This window comes from Hyperolius riggenbachi, chromosome 9 (assembly GCF_040937935.1).
Source record: "Hyperolius riggenbachi isolate aHypRig1 chromosome 9, aHypRig1.pri, whole genome shotgun sequence".
Lineage (NCBI taxonomy): Eukaryota > Metazoa > Chordata > Amphibia > Anura > Hyperoliidae > Hyperolius > Hyperolius riggenbachi.
Genome location: NC_090654.1, coordinates 20,312,985 through 20,333,546, shown reverse-complemented (window position 1 = coordinate 20,333,546; position 20,562 = coordinate 20,312,985). Strand labels below are relative to the sequence as shown.

The 20,562-nt window shown below is 41.4% G+C and overlaps 1 protein-coding gene across 1 annotated transcript in view; it reads right to left on the bottom strand.

Moving 5' to 3' along the window:
- Nucleotides 1-11,053: 11,053 nt before the first annotated feature.
- LOC137533396 (Fc receptor-like protein 5) overlaps nt 11,054-20,562 on the bottom strand; it is an 82,351-nt gene continuing 72,842 nt past the window's right edge. Inside the window, exons 13-15 of the mRNA XM_068254798.1 lie at nt 15,982-16,041; nt 12,510-12,535; nt 11,054-11,228 (exon numbers count right to left, since the gene is read on the bottom strand). Of these exons, the coding sequence (XP_068110899.1) occupies nt 11,112-11,228; nt 12,510-12,535; nt 15,982-16,041 (203 nt within the window). The 3' untranslated portion in view covers nt 11,054-11,111. The remainder of the gene's footprint in view (nt 11,229-12,509; nt 12,536-15,981; nt 16,042-20,562) is intronic.

Genomic DNA, 20,562 nt, shown 5'->3' with positions numbered 1-20,562 from the left:
TGGATTTTCTTGTTCGTTGTGATAGATAGGAAGCAAAGATTGGTTTGTTGATGGTGTAGTGAACAATGTATTACAATATTTCACTTCCGATCAGAGTTTCTGATTACGCGAATGTTTTTTCGCTAGAAATTGGACTGTTAGTGGCCAGCTTTATAGGGATCTGGATAATGGAAAGTTAGTAATTAGTTCACCATCACTAACATTTTTCAGAGCTGTCCTTGCTGGAAATATTCTGTAAAAAAAAAAAAATGACAGAGACCCTTCTCCTTCTCTGCCATCTTCTTCCACAGGTGAGTAGCCATGATCGTAATCTGCTAATTGCAATTACATAAAATTTTGCATACATTTTCGTAATTACAGCAATAGATAATTACCATTTGGACATTCAATTGATTTTGTGTAATCCATTTGTAATGTTGTGTACTTTTGTGTGGACTTGAGCTGTTAATAGCAAAGCCCTGTCTTACGCACTATTGTCACCAAAGTTGCTATGTTAAGGAGAATAGTAGGAATAAATAAAAATAAAAAAAATTATAAAAAGACCATGTCGGTTTTTGAGAAAATAGATTTGATTTTAAAAATGCAAAGAAAAATGTTTTATTTTAACTCAGAAAAATGACAGTTTAAAGAGGAGCTGTTAGGTATACGGTCTCAGAGAAAATAAACACATATATCAGTAGCTAAATATAGGCTGTACTTACATTACATATGCATTTCACTGTCCACGTTTGGATTTCACAGAATTTGTATATAGTATTTGCAGGTGAATGATGCTCCTGACAGCTCATGGCAGGTTACATGCTTGTCTGTCTCCTATGAAGCCAAATGTGTCGTCATGTCCTGCCTGCTTCCTGATCACAGAAAAGCTCGTACTGAATAACACTAGTGTGCAGTGAATATTAATTAGCCATGTGGCTAGGAACAATAGCGGACTCCTGCAGTGTACTCTGCCAGGAGATTTATCAGTGCTGTGAGCTGGACTGAGTTACATGCTATTGTTACTTGACCCTGTAACTTCTCATTAGCAGCCGAGGGGAGGGCCCCAGAATGCTTTGCAGTATGGTATGCGGCTTGCGTCTTCTTAAGAGCTTGGGAATAACAGGGTTCCTGATAAGCACACATCAAATGTAAGAGAGATTTTTATCTTCAGTAATGCCTTTTTGGCTTCCTTCTAAACTGTTTAACACAGGAGAATAGAGGTTTAAATTAGCTTTTGTAGCCTGACAGTTACTCTTTAAACAACATTTTTCCTTTGCATTTTTAAAATCGAGTTTCTCAAAATCTACAAAAACTTTCAGAATTTTTTTTTTTTACTTGTTCCTATTCTTCCCCTTAACATACCTAGTAATTTTGGTGATGACAGCATGTATGGAAGCTTTGCTATTAACCATTAAAACTGATTATGAGTACATGTGAAATTGATTAAATATTTTCCTGAAATTTTGCATTATGATTAACATCGTAATTGTGAATTTCGAAGGAAAATTACAATTACACAAAATTTGTGCTCGCAAAATTAGATTAGATAAAAGTGGTGAACAGGCTTAGACTTTTATACCATGTAAGGCCTGGTGCACACCAAAACCCGCTAGCAGATCCGCAAAATGCTAGCAGATTTTGAAATGCTTTTTCTTATTTTTCTGTAGCGTTTCACCTAGCATTTTGCGGTTTTGTGAAGTGTTTTTTGTGTAGTAGATTTCATATATTGTATCAGTAAATCTGTTACTGAACACCTTCTGTAACAAAAACACCTGCAAAACCGCTCTGAACTGCCGTTTTTCAGAGTGGTTTGCGTTTTTCCTATACTTTACATTGGAGGCAGAAACGCCTCCGCAAAGCAAAAAATGCCTCACCCCGGGAGTATGCGTTTCAGCAAAACGCCTCCCGCTCTGGTGTGACCCACCCCATTGAGATAAATTGACCAAGCGTATCCGCAGCCGCAAGCGGCTGCAAAAACGCCGAAAAACCCGCCTGGTGTGCAGCAGCCCCTAGAGTGCTACTGATTGCTTTTTTTAAAACACTAGCGCTTCCAAAAGTTTTTCTATGGGATGGATCACACCAGAGTGATGTGATTTTCCCAAAACACAAATGCGGGTCCTGCAGCATTTCTAAGGTGATTCAGCCTCAATGTTAAGTATAGAAAAGTGGAAAATCGCTCTGAAAAGCTCTAGATCAGAACGATTTTCCAAGCGGTTTTTAGTGAAAAGCTGTACACTTCCAGCTGTACTATATATATATATAAAAAAAAATTGATAGACACATGCCTAGAATCGCTTAGGAAATTCACTTCTAAAAGCGCTGAGCAAGCGGGCATTGGCGATTACACTAGTGCTGTAATGCTAGGCACACACCATACAATTTTCTGGTAGATTTACTTGCCAGATCAATTTTTTCCATGATGTCCGATCTGAATTTGGATTGATTTACTGATCGATTTTCTGATCGATTTCCAATTGATTTCCATAGAAGTGAAAGTTTGTTTTAACCGCTTCCTGCACAATGGATATTTCTAAAACGTCCTATTTTTGCACTTATTAGTGCAAATAGGATGTGTTATAAATGTCCATTTTGCTGTATTGAACAACCAGTTACACTCATGAGTGCCCGTTTTAATAGGAGTTAAGAGGTTAATAAAAAAAAAATATAGTAAAACATTATTTACAGAAAAGGTATTACACCAACACTCAAATGCAGGAATGTAAAACATAAATGAGTTCAGGATTGTTCACACTAGGGGCTCGATTCACAAAAGGGTGCTAACTCAGTTAGTACGCCTAAAAGCTTTGGGCGTGCTAACTAGGGTGCAAAGCAGTTAGCACGCCCAAAGCTTACCTGACACGGTGCACCCGGTGCGACGTTTTAGGTGCACCCAGTGCAACAGTTTAGTCGTACCCGGTGCGACGTTTCGCGCGCACCGCGCATCGCTAATCTTTGTGCGCGCTACCTTAGCACGCAAAACTTTGTGCATCCTAAAGAGCTGTAGGTGTGCTAAGGGCCCTTTAGGCATGCTAACTAAGTTAGCACCCTTTTGTGAATTAAGCCCTATGAGCGTTTCTGATTTTGTTTGAGAAATCGCCTTAAAAGAGATTGTGCAATGATTTCCTATGAGAGTGTTCACATGTGCGCGTTTTGATTTTATTAAAATCGCAAACTCGCTACATGTACCATTTTCTGAGTGTTTTTGCTCGATGGAAGGTATAGGGAAATCACAAAACACTTGTAGAAGCACTTTGCATTGTGATTTCCCGAGCACTTTGAAGAATAAATACAGTTCATGAAAGGCTGTGCGGGGAAAAAATCTTGCCAGGAAAATACCACATTCGGTATTTTAGACTTCTGTGTGCTAATTCATAAAAATGTTTACAGTTACGATAGAAGTTTGGTGATCTCCTGAACTAAGCTGGCGGTGCTACCTGAGTTGATACATTTTCTGTGTGCAGCGACAGCGTTACAATAAAAGAGGCATCTCCAACTTCCCTTTAGATGTGCATTTTTTGTTTTACTGCTTCTGTTTGCCCTGAATCTGCTCTGAATCTGTCTATTAGTCTTTCTAAACAATCTATTTAATTGCCACAGCTTAGAAGAACTTCAAGAAATGTTACACATGCAGGCTTTCTGGTGTAAAAACATATAAAAACAGGTACCCAAGAGGTTAAAAAACACATCCTGGGGTATTCTGGGAAGCCTTGTTTGTTCTGCTCTCACCGCTGCTGCCTGGGAGATCTGTCTTTATTAACTTTGCTGTTAACCGCACACTTATCACCTCTTCAAAGCAAGCGGTATTCTCCGTCTCAATACCGCCTGCTCTAATCTTTATGAATTGATATTTAGGGCTCGTTTCCACTATCGCGAATCTGCATGCGTCCAACGCATGCAGATCCGCACATGTAATACAAGTGGATGGGCCTGTTTCCACTGTAGCGTTGTTGAGGTGCGTTTTTTTCAGCGTGAAAAAAACGCACAAAAGAGCCAACGATTTCGCCTGCGTCGGGAATCCGTGCGAATCGCCGCTAATGTATTTAATAGTAAAAACGCATGCGTTTGTTACATGCGTTTTTACCCGCGATTTCGCGTGCGATTTCGCACCTTTTTCAATTTTATTTAGCCCTGGCAGTGTCATGGTTAATTTCGCATGGCACCCTGCCATGCGAAATCGCAGGCGAAATCGCGGGTAAAAACGCATGTGGAAACGCATCCGCATGCGTTTTTACAAGCGTCGGAATGCGGCCGAAATCGCGTCGCAACAGTGGAAACAAGCCCTAACTGACATGTTGAGATAATCACCGCACAAGGCAGTGATTTACCTCACTGCTCAGGAATGTCAGCTTTTTATGCGGTAACAGCTTTTATAAATTGACATTTTGCTAAGTGGTTGGTAAAGTACGCTGTTTTGAGCATTACCGCGTGCGGGAATGCTTTATGAATTGACCCCATTGTATTTATTTTTTTCTGGGTTAAAGAGTTCACTTCCTGACTAACGTCAGGAAGTGAATAAACTAATCGCTCAACAAAAGTGCTTAGAAAAGCTCTTCCACAAGAACCTTTCTAAGCGCTCTATAAATTGCTCAGCGCTTGCAATAGCGCTGGCGATTTATAATGTGAACAAGGCCTAAGGCTGGGAGGACACTTGTCCATGTGGAAAAAACATGTGCCTTCTGGAATATGCATTTCTGTGTTTTTCTCTGATTTTACACTTTTAGATTTGTGTCTTTGTGTGCGTTTACATTTTGCATGCGTTTGCATTTTTAAGTATTTGCCATTTCATCAAGAGAGAAAAAATACAAGATCTAGCTTTACAAAAACACATGCAAAAAAAAACAAGTGAAAACCTTTGCAGCTCCATAGTAGGGATGGTCGGAAATGCCAATTTCCGATTCCGCAGTAAATCCGCATTCCACCATTGCTAAATACCGATTCCGCTTTCCGCTACCAATTTCCGCATTCCAATGCGAAATTTCCGCCGGAAATCGTGGAAATTCCACCCGGCTTTAACATCGATTTTCTCAAAAACTATAAGGTCTTTTTGAAAACTTTTTTGCATCTTGTTCAGAAGATTCTGTTTAATAAACCCTGAAAATTTGGTGTTTCTAGGACTTACGGGGGCTTTGCTATTAACCGCTAAAGTCGGCGGATTTTTACTGTAATGTAAATGCAGAAAATAGGCAGATGCAGATTTTCTGCATTACATTACAGTAAAAATCCGATGACTTTAGCGGTTAATAGCAAAACTCCCTTGAGTCCTAGAAACACCAAATTTTCAGGGTTTATTAAACAGAATCTTCTGAACAAGATGCAAAAAAATGTTTTCAAAAAGACCTTATAGTTTTTGAGAAAATCGATGTTAAATTAGGGTGGAATTTCCGCAATATTCGGCGGAAATCCGCCTAACGCACTTGCATTACCGATTTCCGCATTCCGATGCGGAAATGCAATTTCTGATCGGAATTTTCGGAAATTGCATTTCCGCGGAATCCGAATGAGCATCCCTACTCCATAGGAAAGAATGCAGGAAAAAGGAGATTATTGTGCGATTTTAAAACAAATCGCACCCCAATACAATTTTTGGGCAGCCCATAGACTTTCATTATATGTGATTGTCGTAAAACACATGTAATTCTAATAAGTGTGCACATTTTCCCCCAAATGCATTGAAGTCTATAAACAAAAAAACACATTTGCACACAAATGAATATATGCATAAACATCTAAAAGCATACATGTGAAAACACTTTTTTCCAAAGAAGTAAAAAAAAAATTCCAAGTAAGTTCTTATTTTTGCAAAAATGTCTTTCTTGCAAAAAGTCTCTTATATTTTGGAAAAACTTTCAGTCAGTTGAAAATGCAAAAATCAATATGAAAATGACTTTTGTTTCGCTCATTCCTATTAATTGGCTGCGATATTTGGTGTGCAGTATCCTCTAACATTTAAGTGGTGGGGGTCGTCCTGTGTTCCTCTCCAACAATCCATGTACTGCGGGTATTTTAGAGTGTTTTTCTAGCAATTGACTGTTAGTCAATAGTACCAGCTAAATTCATATTTCTGTATGACTAGAATTTAAAAACTATTTACCAGCATATTATGCATCAGCACATAACAATAAATCGAGTGTGACCAAATATGCCCTGACTAGGACCTAGACTTAGCAGCTAATTACTAATTAAATTATGGGCATTTCTTCCCACTTTACATATTTACCGTATATACTCAACTATAAGTCGCAAAATTTAGGACTGACTCAAAGGGCTCGATTCACAAAGCGGTGCTAACCCAGTTAGAGACTTTAGGCATGATAACCATTGCACCACGCTGGTGAAAAGCCAGTTTAGACGTGAGAAGTTTAGGTGTGAGAAGTTTAGGTGTGAGAAGTTTAGGCATGATAAGTTTAGGCATGATAAGTTTAGATAAGTTTAGATCGCGTGCAAAGTCCCGCACGCAAAGCAGCGCCATTAAACTTTATGCAAAGTGCACCAGACTTTGCTAGCGCAAAACCAGTGGCGTAGCTAAGGAGCTGTGGGCCCCGGTGCAAGTTTTACATGGGGCCCCCCCAAGCACTCTATACATAACAATTGATACGGCGCACCAAAACCTGCTAAGGACAACCACAGTGTCAGAGTTGCAAGAAGGGAATGGGGAACAGTTTGTTAATGATCACTACTATTCAAAGCATCTATAGAAGTGATTATTACCAGCACAGGACCAACAGAGAGCTAATACTGTGATAAAGGGTGGACACTTCGGGGCCCCTCTGGCCCAAGGGCCCCGATGTGGTCGCTACCTCTGCACCCCCTATTGCTACGTCCCTGCGCAAAACATTTGATCAGCTGTGCACTGCGGTACTAACCCAGTTGGTGCTTAAACTTATCACGCCTAAACTTATCACGCCTAAAGTTATCATGCCTAAACTTATCACACCTAAACTTATCACACCTAAACTTATCATGCCTAAACTGAGTTTAGGCATGATAAAGGGCTTTTCACCAGCGTGCTAACTGTTAGCACCGCTTTGTGAATCAGGCCCAAAGTATAAAAGTGTGTGTGTGTGTGTGGGGGGGGGGTCGACTTATACTCGCATAGTCCAAAATTTTGCGACTTACAGCCTGTGTGGGGTGGGGGTGTGGGGTATGGGCGTAGGGTGTGTGTGGGGGTTACTCACCATCCATCGCTGGGCGCATTGTCCTCTCTTTTCCTCTCTTCTCCCTAAAGGTCTTCTGCCTTTAGAGAAGGTCCGGCTCCTGATGTCATATGACTTCGGGAGCGAAAGTTACATCGCCAGTGGAGGAGAAGAGAGGAAGCTGCGCTCGGCGGTGGATGGTAACAGAGTGCTGCAGTGGTGGGGAGTTCGGGCAAGGAGACAAACATCTCACTTTCTGGGATCCCCGCAGCTTCCCAGAAGGTGAGTTGTTTGCCTCCATGCCCACTCTCCCTGCCGCTGCAGCCTATACTGGGGGGCAACTATACTGGCTGCCAAACTACACTGGGAGCAACTATACTGGCTACCAAACTATACTGGGGCAACTATATTGGCTACCAAACTATACTGGGGGCAACTATACTGGTTACCAAACTGTACTGGGAGCAATTATGCTTGGCGGCCTACCTATGCTGGGGCAACTATGCTGGCTACCTACCTATGCTGGGGGCAACTATACCTTGCTGCCTACCTATGCTAAGGGCAAATGTACTGGCTACCAACCTATGCTGGTGGCAAGTATACTGGCTACCTACCTATGCTGTGGGCAACTATACTGGCTACCTACCACTGCTGCGGAATCTATACCTGGCTACCTACCTATGCTGGGGGCCACTATACTGGCTATCTAACTATGCTGGTGGCAACTATACTGGCTACCTACCTATATTGGGAGCAACTATACCTTGCTAACTACACTGGAGGCACCTACCTGGCTAGCCTATACTGGAGGCACATACCTGGCTGGCTTACATATAGACTTAAACTTCAATAATTGAAAAAAAATCCACCTTGTGAAGGTCAAATATTGGGGGTCGACTTATACACGGGGTTGACTTATATTCGAGTATATACTGTACTTTGCATTAACTTTTAAATGATCCCATTGAATCATAAGTTATGAAATATGAGGAAATTGAGGAGTGGAAGGAGACTGTACACCAGGCTACTGGAAAAGATGCCATCCACTCATTTATACATGCAGAACAATTTTTTTCAGGTGTTCTTGCTTTATTCTCACCTATGTTCCCCCTTTTGTGGGGTTACATCGTGTTCTAAATACCTATGGGTTCTGGGACCGTAATCATTTTGTTTTAAGCACTTGCCTAATTTGATCTCTCAAAGTGAAAAATAAATACTGTAATAAAAATGTTCCAATATATTGTGTATGTGTGGCCAACAGATGAACAAATTATCTTTTGTAAAATCATTATTTTGTTGTTTGTGTAATAATTAAAGAACACCCAAGTGTAATTTATTATCAAAAGTAAGAAGTATTTTAATCAGCAATGGCACAATAGAAGATAAACCATAGTACCTGACCTAGGACTGGATTCACCATTAGACAGTGTAGGCTCGGGCCTACAGGCGAAATGTAGACAGAGATGGACAGGAGCAATAACAGGCATACCTCCCACCCACAGAGGTGCCAAGCACGTTTTGGACCCCACGCTGTGAGATACTCCAGTTGTTTATTGCCTGATGAAGCGGGATGTTGCCCGTGAAACGCATTGTATTTTTAATGGGAGTATGTGAATAAATTATCGTCTCTGCAATCAACAGCATCGTGTCTGTTTTGGGTGTTGCTGGGCCGCCACCTGAATACTTTTATACCTTTTAGATATATTTTTACTCTTTTGGCGCCTCTGTTTCTCCATATACCTCCCACCCACACTCACCCGTGATGATAGCGCTGCCATTGATACCTGCAACCCCCCCCCCCCCTTCCCCCAAACACACACACGCTCTTCATAGCATCCCGCCCTGTAGCTATGCCAGCGTGGTGGAACCACACAACTACAACCCAATCCCACCCCACCCTTTGTCAGTTGTTTATACATAATATTTTACAAGGAAAGTAAGACATTTTACATATGATAATAACAAATCAAGAGTTTGAATAAGCAACATATTCTAGAGATCTACTATTGCATTTCTACATGTAAGTGTTGCTGCTGCTGCTTAGTACTATTTAAAGGGTAGGTTCAGGGAGGGTGGGGAAAAAATAAAAATCAATTTTTGCAGTATTGCAGCATGCGCAGTACAGCCCAGCGGACGTCCGATGATGTCAGAGCGCCGGCGTGGGACGCAGAAGTGCCGGGCCTTGGAGCGCAGAAGAGCCCGACCTGGCAGCCGGCCTGGCCAGGTCGGGTCGGCCACCGGAGACCACCGGGAGCCTGCGGAGCGGCGGCGAGGGCACCTCCTGCCTGCCACGGGCTGGAGGAAGCCCCAGGTAAGTGGAAATTGATTTTTATTTTTTCCCCACCCTCCCTGAACCTTCCCTTTAAACAAATAATAACTTAAAAGTACTAATTTATTTTGCTGCTTGCAATATACAATTTACACATACAAAGCTATGGTCCATATCCATTTCAATTTTCTCCTATGTTTCCTCCTGGGCAAGAAAACCTTTTGAATTGTTGAGTGCTAAAAAGTTATTTTACATAGATGAAAAATCATTTCCTAGCAGAAAACTTGTGAAAAGGTACATTGAATAAGGGCCTATGGCCCTTATGAAATTCCCCTTATCTCCTAAGTAATCTCCTATGAGATTATTTTCATATTCTTTTTAAAAAAAACTTCTAAGCAGTTTACAAAAATGTTGGTAAAAAAGTACTATCAAAATTATTTTGAGCACTTCTTCCTTGCTGGTGGTTTAAAGGAAGGAGCCTTGTAACGTTTGGTGGTGTATCCTCCACGGTCAGCGCGCAATGCACACCCTGACGTGAAGGAGACACACACGCAAAATTCAAGCAAGGCATAAAACTATGAAATCTCAGGGTATAGTGCGAATGCACTGGAAGAGGAAACAGAGTGACCCCAGCAGGAGATGTGGCGCGCAGAGCGAGTGCAGCTCTGAGCAACCACAAACTACATTTAACAATGGTTGCTCAGCGCGACAGCTGCGCTGAGCGTCTATTGTCCAAAACACTGAGAAATAAGGACAGAGACTGACAGAATGAATGCTTGCTAATCTAGTCACTGCCTCATTGACAGCAAGCATTCACAAATGAGACAAGACAGACTGGAGTGAGGTAGCCAATAGTGACCGCGGCAATGGCCACCTCACAAGAACAGGACTATGCTAGCTAAGCACGGGTGGTCACGATAAGTGCAACCTACCGTAACTTGCTAAAACTGACTAGCTAAACACAGGATATCAACAGTTTGAGTACGTATATATCAGCGGCACTGATTTATCACCGTAGCACGAATACAAGGAAAATAACAAACGCTGACTAGAATATGTATATATTGGTGATGAACCAATATATAACATATGCAAGGAAGACTAGCTAGATCTGGTGCAATACAGTGAACTAAGCTAGGCAATACAAACAATACAAAATCTCTGCACTAGAAAGGAGTACGCATATATGTCCCCGTGGGAAAATATATAATCGTAGCTCCACAAGATAACTGCCCTAGGAAAGTAGCAAGACAAGGAAATATCAATCACAGTATCCAAGGACCCAGTAACAGCTTAGACAGAGCAGAAACAATGATGGGCGGAGCATGCTCACAGGAAGCAACCCTTTATACTGAGGTCATTCAATGAGAGCAAATATGCAAATTTCCACACAGGTGAATGGTAATCAGTCACAAGCTGACAGCCGGAAAAGGCAGACAAAATTATGCAACCTGCATAAAGGTAATTACAACTCAGCAGCAACAGATAATGTTTGGATTAATAACAGCATCCCAAGCTGCCATGAACTTCAGAGCGGTTGCAGATAGAATCAACACTCAGTGTGAGTGCAACCCCTATGCAAGTGAATGCATAAAAAGCAAACAGAATTGCTTGGCTGCAGTACAACTGCAGCCCGCAGCAGACTCTACAGACGCTACAGAAGAGATCACGACAAGCCTTTTGCTCAGTCCAAAAAACACCGTTCTTGTTAATTACTGAAATGAACCATCCTAATGAGGTTTTATATTCTGGTAGATGTCAGCGGTGTCATGTGTTTCGAGGGTCGCTTGAGTATCCAATGTAGTTCCAGGATTTTTAATCACAGAATATAACACAGCATGTTCATCCTGGGGAAATTATAAACAGAGATAGTGAATCAGTAAAGCCCTGTAAAAGTCAAAATGAACAACACAAAACAAAGTGCAGGTGAAATGAGTATAGGGGTAATGAAGTTTTTTACATTTGCACAAAGGGTTGAAAGTCAAAAACATAACCTCGAGACTTTTTTAAAAATATTTTTGACTGACCAGAAATGCCTTCCTTTCATTTATGATCCCACATCAGTATCCTCAAAAATGGTTCCCCCCCAATATCCTCTGGAAAGTTGATTAATGATGATGAACATTTGGGCACATTTTGCTCCTCCTCCACACTTCCTATGCTAAAGTATAGCAAGCCCCAGCAAGGCATCTTTAAAAGCTCTGCAGGAACTCTCCATTGGTCAATTAAGAGATCAATTGGAATCCTTCCTGAGCTAGTATACTTTAGTTTACTTTAGTATAGCAAGCCCCGGCCTCCGTGACAGCCGCCGCCACTCGCCGATCTCACCCCCTTCTTCACTCACATAGCACCCATCTCCACTGCACCAGGACAGCCATGACATCCTGCCCCGACACTACCCCTGCACCATGCACCTGACTGCTAAATAGATTTACCCTTCCACTGTAGCCAAAATGACTATGGGTGTCTATTGTGACCACTTTGGTTGTGGTTGTCGTCTGTCATTTGGCCTGTGGTTAGCATTAGATTCTGGGAAATTTGTAGACATGCTTAAAGTGAACCATAGGCAAACCTTGGGTACCAAAAGATATATCTAAGAAGAGGAAAGCCTTTGGATCCTATAGAGACTTCCACACCATCCTCTGGTCCCCCGTTGCCAAGTGTGAGTCCTCCTGAAGATTACCAACAAGGGCTTGTTGGTAATAGGATTGTGTTCCTCTTCAGGCATGAGTGGTTCCATGCTTCTGCACAGGCAAGGCCATGCTTATCACAAGTGTAGCATAACCACGCTTGTGCCAGAATAGGAGCATGGCCCCAATGTTCAGGAGGGTCCCTCAGAGGCTTCCATCTCCTTAGGTAAGCATTTGCCTTTGAACATTTTGAATACCTCAGGTTCTGTTTATTAAGCCAAAAGAGTAATTGTGAATTGATCCCTTGCAGTACATAAAAACATAAGAAGAAATATTAAGGATTAAAATACACTTAAGGGGGCACACAGCAGCAGTTACGGAAAGAGGAGAAAAACATACCACCTCTATTGCAATGCCAATGACCACTTTTCTAGTTAGGCCACCATTACTTTCTTTAAGTCACAGTTTTGCCCGGGCATCACTGTCACATGTACTTACCTCGTTTTTGGGTGAAACTGAGGAGCCTGGAAAAGGAGAACAAGAAAGGCAAATATTTATCACCAACTCTTAAATATGAATTCTTGCAATTAGAGTTAAAATTGTATACATTTACAGAGGGTAAGTAAATGTATAACACAAATATATACCGTCAGTCCAAAGCCGCTCCCTGATGCAAAATGTAGTTATGATGCATGTGTGATGGTGCTCTACTATAAAGCTTTCATCCGTGGTAAAAAAAAAAAAGGCTTCCTCTCCCTGCTACCGCTGTAACCCCATACTGTTCACTCTCCAATGTGCCCCCATGTGCACTTCCGCACAACTGTGTGAAGCAGCCACTGCCGGGAGCATATTGAGCATTAGGTATGGTCGAAAATGCCCATTTCCGTTTTCTACCTATGCAAATTTTGGCTTTTCTATTTTTAGCATTTCCGATTTTCTGGTTTACGATTTTTGGATTTCCGAGGAGAATTTTGGGTGTCATTTTTTGCATCAGATAATTCAAAAAATAACAACAACAAAAATTGAAAAATGGAGAACTGGAAAGACAGAAAATCAGTCTTGTGTTTGGTCTAAAATTACCACAGTATCCCGATTTTTGCAGAAAAATTCTGCTCTCTGATTGGTCCAATGCTTCCAGATTTTGTTATTGGGCTAAAAATAATGATATGTGGTAAATCGGATTTCCATGGAATTCCGATTTCTGAAATTCCACCAAATTCCGATTTCCATTTTCCAGATATCAGTTCTGAGGAATCTGAATGAGCATTCCTATTGCGCATGCACAATTTCTAATATTTCTGAATAGCACATGCAAAAAGGATGCTCTGAGCCATGGCTTCACTGCACAGCCAAGCGAGATTGCAGAGTGGGGAAGGCCAGGCATGGGCCCATTAAAATGTAAGCAGGCATCCGTAACTTTTACTTTTTTTATTTACCAAGAGTACGCTTTAAGATAGGCTCAGGGCAGTCTCTAGGCTAAATTGCACCCATGACCAGGGGGTAAAAATGGTGCCCCTTCCCCCCAACCACTTTTTTATGTTAGACCAAGGTTGACAACTCTGCTTATGATCTCTTAAGATCCTCATGAGTCTTTAAATCAGTGCCAAATATTTAATTTCAGTAATATTAAATCTCAGTGAAAAAAAATGTTCTGTTAACAATTTTTTTTTGTTTTTTGCCATTAAAAAAATGTTTTCAGAGGTTGGCAAAACTTCTCAGGTACAGGGCTCACCACTGTACTTTATTCACTTTCTTGATAAAACACAGGCTGAAAGCAGCTTGCAAGAGGCTGCCTTCCTCAGGAGAGTGACAAACACAATGGGGGAAAGAAGAAGAATAAAATACATTAAAAACCTTAAAAATGAAAATAAGTGGCTCACCTCAAGGATGACACGGATATAGGGTAAACTGAAAATGTATTTTGCACTAGGACTTCATGAGTATACACGGCTAACTTCATCAGGCCAAGTATAAGCCTCCCAGGAGATACTAGTGCAAATACATTTGCACTTTTACCTTATAGCTGTGTCATCCTTAAAGTGACCCAGAGATGAGTAAAAAGACTGTTTTTTACTTATGCGGGGCTTCCTCCAGCCCCAGAAGCACAGATGCGTCCCTCGCTGTCCTCCTGTGGTCCTCCATTAAGCCGCAATCTGTAAGCGGCTGTGTGACATCAGCAGGGGGACTTCTGAGCAAGCACAGAAGGCTACGGCTGATGTCACTCAGCCAGACTGAGCCTAACTGAGCCGTCTACCCGGGTTTCATTGCGGCTACACAGCGGATTCCGGGCGAACCACGGGAGGCACGCGTGATGACAGCTAGGGACGCATCCATGCTTATGGGTCACTTTAAGGTAAGCCACTTATATATTCATTTTAAGGATTTGTATGTATTTTATTACCCCTGTCCACAAACCCCCCCCCCCCCCCTCCTGTGCTTAAATATCTGTGATCTGTAGTCGGGTCACTGCCGTATGTCACTTCCTTCCTTGAATTTCATCTGTACTTGAAATTATTAAATTTAGAAGCGCCAAGTAATCAAGAAAAGGTAATATATAGGAGTGAGCGAGAATTCCTCTGGCAGACTTGCGAGAATTTCCCCAAATTTTAAGTGGTTCAGCAAATTTTCGGCAAAAACAGTTGCACAAATTGCATTAAAGTCAAGAGCGCCGACTTTAGTGGTTAATAGCAAAGCCCACATATATAGTACTAGCATCACCAACTTTGCTAAGTATGCTAAGAAGAACAGGGGGGACAAGGGAAAAAAATCTTTCAAAAAAACCTTGTAGTGTTTGAGAAAATCAATCACAAAGTTACAATAGGTAAAATGTTTTTTAAATGACAGATTCAAAGATGATCTGGCAGGGCTTACGATACTTTAGTGCCAGCGGTGATGTGTGTGGGCGCTGTTAATTGCTCATTGTGGCTCTTCAATCCAGGTTTACAGATGATATTGGCACAGGACATTGGATATTGGTAAAGGTAAGTATTTATGGTTAATTAACTCATAAAATACTTTTCTCATTGTTGCTGTGTTATTTATTTTTTTAACTCATTGTGAAAAAGTACACCTATACCCATTTTACCTTGTTGAAGTGGACCCCCAGATGCCTCCATGAACCCTCCCAGTGCATGCACCTCCTCCTCCTCAGCACTGAAGGTGGGTAAAAGCCCCTTGTCCATGGTATGGACAAGGGCTTTGGGGGAGAGGGGGAGGCTTTGCCACCCATCTCATCCAGAGTCCCCCCATACCATGGACCATGGGGGCTGGTGTAGCCAAGGCTGTGGAGCCCCACATTGTCTGAGCTCTGCATTCTGGCTATACCAGCCTGTATGGGTGACAATGGGTTAAAGAGGCTTTGGAGGGGGACCCCCTGACATTTTTTCATGTTAAAAATACCTATATTTTCCAGGGATACTTATACAGCAGAATTGCAGCTGTAAAGCAATTGCCAATTTGCCCCAGGGTTGCCTATGTGTTAATATGTGGGACATCTACTGCTGTTTCTGTGAAAGTATATACATTTTCACTACTGATGGGTGGATACACCTATTTGTCATTAAACCACATTCAAAAAACATTTTTCCTATCATAACTTGAAAAAGTTCAGTAAGCGAAATGGACCAATGCCCCATGAGATCAAACATAAAAAATGTGCCTGTTTATCCTTAGTTATACAGTATGTTGTCCCTTTATTTACTAAACTATTAAATAATATTTTTCAAACTGGATTTAGGTGTTAATTCGTCCCCATTAGATATATTGTGCACAATGTCTATTTTTATCCTGATTACTTTTTCATTTTTTAGTATAAGTTTTCTGAAGGAACATAATAGACACATTTGTAATAATCAACCAATAATAAACAATACGTATTGTATTAACAAAATACTTGTTTGAGAACAATATGCTCAAATCTCAGCTTGTGAAATAACTGTCATCACTAGAAAACACCAAAAATGCCACCAACCTTCCATTTTCTTGATATTGATGGTGGCGTAGCAGATGTTGTCAATCATTGGACACGACACTGAAAGGCACAGAATAAAAACAGTTAGTGAGCTCTAATTTTACATACTAGTAATATAAAGACATTTGAAATTGCACAAAATTGTAATGTGAAAGTGTGAGCTACTGCTACATTAATTTTGCACATTATCGTAATTATGATTGCATATTTTCACAATGATTTAAAAGTGTAACTTTCTAATGCCCATGTCAATTTATTTGTGCAAAAATGTGTTGTTGTTTTTTTTACATATGCATAAACTGTGTTTTCTCATGCCCTCAGGTTAATGCATTTCTTTGAATGTCATTTTGAATGACCTGCAAAAATTATGCTAAAATTATGCAAAATCAAAATTACCCCGAAAATCATAATCAGAATCATAATTGTGAAAATTCCATGAAACATTGCAAAAATGAAATCACCCCTTATGATCACTGCTAGTGGTCCTTGTATATATTTCTGAATTTTAATTTGACTTTTTAATTTGCATTTCTGTTTTCTTACCCTGTGCACTCCTGATCATTTTGACACTTCAACTGTTTCACTTTTAAAAAAGCAATAACTTTTTTCATTACTTGTAACATTCAAGTGATGTATATATCCTTTTCCAATAATTTTTATTTTATAAGCATTTTTTGTGGGAGGAAATTGGACCTAAATTCAGAAAATATGCTTTTTTTTCAAATTTTAGTTCTCTAATTCTAAGTCCCATAGTTTTAAAACCTAAAAAAAATATTTGTTGGTTTTTCCCAATTTAAATGATACCACATATGCCTTATAGTTAGTGATGAGCACATATTTCACACAAACATAATTTTGCATCGAAATTCACAATTATGATGTGAAATTTAGGAAAAAGTCATACTTAATTTTGTCTAATTGTAATAATTCGTAAATTTGCATTATTTTGTGCCGACTTTAGCGGTTAACCTCCCTGGTGGTATGATTATTTCCAGATTTTAGGGTCTTTTCTGAATATTTCAGACCCTAAAAATCAGGAAACAATCATGCAGCCAGGAAGCCAGCAGCAGCCCCAGCACTCATTCACCTCTCTGGGTCCCAGTGCTGCAATTTTACCTCCATCCACCGGGTGGTGCTGTAAAACTTAGGTGAGATTAATGACGGTGATCTCACCAGTGTGATTTAGAGCCTCCGAGGAGAGGAAATAGAAGGGCTACCGATGTCTGGATCGCCGGGGGAGGTATGTAAATGATCCCAGCTGCCTCCATTCACTTCCATTAAGCCTCCGGCGGCTAGCCCGACCTCAGCTCGGGATTACCGCCAGGGAGGTTAATAGCAAAGTCCCCATACACTCTTTCCTTCAAAATTGATATATATGTTAAAGTGGACCTGAACTCAGAACTCCTCTATGCTCTAAAAGATACACAACAGCATAATAACCTTTAAACAAAAACATTTCTTTTTTACAGCTGATACAAATGCTAAAAATAAATCTGCACAGTTTCTACTTCCTGATTCATGGCAGCAGACATATTGCTAACAGCCTGTGCTTTCAAATGGGCTTATCTGCTTATCTGCCATAGGCAGTCAGGTGACACAGGGGAGGGATCAAATTACAACTAGTGATTACACACAAATGAGGGGGGATTAGACAGGCTAAACTCTCTAAATACACACAGGGTGCATTTCTGTTATGTTTTCCTTGTGTCCTGTACAAGAGTTCAGGTCCACTTTAAGGAGAGTAGTGGGTACAAGTCAAAAAAACTATTTCTCCAAAAAGATGTAGTTTTCAAGAAAATTAATTTTAAAAATGAAAAGGAAAAATGGTTTTTAAACTGTCATTTTTCTGAGTGTAAAAAACGTTTGCATTTTTAGAATCGATTTTCTCAAAAACTACAAGATCTATTTGAACTTTTTTTTTTTTTTACTTGTACCCACCACTATTCTTCTTAACATATGTAGCAGTTTTGGTGACAATAACATGTTTGGGGGCTTTGCAATTTACTGCTAAAGTTGGTACAAAATTATGTGAAACTTACACAAAAATTACCCTAAATTGTGAATGAGTGCATGAAAACAATTGAACACAATTGAATTTACAAATCATAATTACATATGTGTGTAATTTCAAAAAGTATGTGAAATGTATGTGAAATTTTGCGTAAGTGTCATTCGCTGATTGCGTTCATCACAAATGCCTTATTTCACTACTAGCTGAGCATTTGGCAGACCATTATCCCCAGCCTGTGCATCTGTAGTGATTGGATGCAACTGCTAGGGTGACAGTTCACCTGTAGAGCATCGGGTCCCAGAACTGTTGCCTCCCTGTAGTTGAATGCTATTGAGGCAACCATTTTTTTTCAAAGGATTCCAGTTACCCAGCTGCCCTGCTGATATTTGGCTTCAGCATTGTTCATGACACACACCAAACAAGCATGTGAATTTAATCAGAGCAGCTGATCTGCATCCTCAGTTTGAGTCAGTAAAATAAAGAATTATAGACAGTGGATCAACAGGACTGCCAGGCAATCTGCATTCCTTAAAAGGAAATATTTATGGCAAGCTCCATAGCTTTCACTAAAGCCCCATTCACACGCTTAACAACAGTCTTTTATGCAGCACAATTGTCAAACAACTTTTGTTGTGAAACAAGTTGAAACAACAAAAAAAAAAGTATTTTGTTATTGTTCAAACAACTGAAAGGACTGATAACAAGTCAATCCAATAGTTGGATTGACTAGTGACTTAGTCACTAAGTGTAAAGAAACGCGGAAAAGCCGCCGCTTCTACTCAGAGCAAGGCGGCTGTTTCCGCAGATGGCATGGCGGAACGCGGAAAAACCGCCGCGTCTGACGCGGCGGTTAGCACGCATGGATCTGGCACTGACAATTTGTCCCAGCGCAGGGAGACCGCCGCCGCTTGTGCTTGTAGCGGTGCGGCCAACCCCGCGTACGGCTCTGCAGAGACATTGCAAGACTTGGCAGGTGTGGCTGGAACCAGTAGTCCACCTAGATTCAGAATGACACGCGTGCGCGCGGAGAGGCAGAGCTTATATGGCAGCCAGAAAAGGGTCAGCTGACCAAGGTGGTCAGCTGACAATTCTACCACTCCTGATTGGTCCAGCACTTAGGGGAGGCGCTGGAGAGCGCTGATGTATATATACTGGATGCTGGTCATTCTTCCAGTGTCTGGCGTTGCGATCACAACGTGGTAGCACTCAGACCGTGTTTGTATCTATGTTCTAGCATAGTTTCCAAAGGTGTTGACGATCAAGGACCTCACACCTTAGCGTTAGGAATTATTGATCTGTATTATTTGTTATGACCTTTTGCCTGCCTGACTATTCCTCTGAACTCTGATTCTGTACCTTGCTATTTCTGATATCCTGTTGCCAAACTCTGCTCGTTCCTGAACTCTGTATCTGCCTCCTGACTCTGTACCTCGTTATTCGGATACCTCGTTGCCGAACCCTGCCTGTCTTTTGGATTACGTATCTGTCTCCTGAATCTGTACTTTATCTGTCTGTGTATTAACGACCTGGCTTGCCCGACCTCGAGAACTGGCCTTACTGTTAGAGGCAGTTCTCAGACCTGTTAGTGACACCCCCTCTTTGGTGTCACTTTCGCTCTGTCCTTCCTTCACTCAGCCTGGCTCCTCCCCCGGGAGAGTCTAGGCCATTGGAAGGAACATACTCCTGTGCAGTACTCCTTACTGCCCCTGTACCTTCTCCTGAGGTGCAGTACCCTAGGTATTATTGTTGCACCTAACACTCACTTGTTATCTCAGGTGTCCAGAGGTTAGTAGATATATCTGATTATCGGTGATACTGCAGATCACCAATAATCGGGTATATTCTGTATTCTCGGTGATACTGCAGTTCACCGGTAATCAGACCCTCTCTGTGTTACACCGATCGTTACAGAACGCCAGACCAAAACAATATGGACGCACGCACTGACCGTCTGGGCGCACTTGCCACTTCGGTGGATAACATCAACCAAGTGCTGGGTAATCACCAAGCGTTAATTGATGCCCTATCAGGGTCTGTACAAGCCCTCCAGACATCAGTGGATGAGGTGCGATCCCCTCCTAGCGTTGATATACGTATGCCCGTAATCGAAAGATTTTCTGGCCACAGATCTGACTTTCGTAATTTTAGGAGTAGAGTGTTATCCTATTTCGAGTTGAGACCCCGATCTTCAGGAACCGAGGCCCAAAAGGTCACATTTATTAAAACCTTGTTATCTGGCGACTCCCAGACATGGGCATACAGTTTACCCACCGGAGATTTAGCCCTTACCTCTGTGGAGGAATTCTTTAAAGCCATGGCTGTAATTTACGACGATCTGGACCTTGCCTCGACTTCTGAGCGGAAGCTCAAGCTCTTGCGTCAAGGTCCGGTCGAAGATTATGCAGCGGAATTTAGGAGGTGGTCAGTTACAGCTAGGTGGGACACTTATGCCCTATTAGATTTTTTCTTGTCAGGGCTGTCTGATGAGGTCTCTGATCTGATGCTAGGTCAGCCTGAGCCCAGAACAGTCAATGAGGCCATCTCAGCGGCCATTCGGATTGACCGCAGGC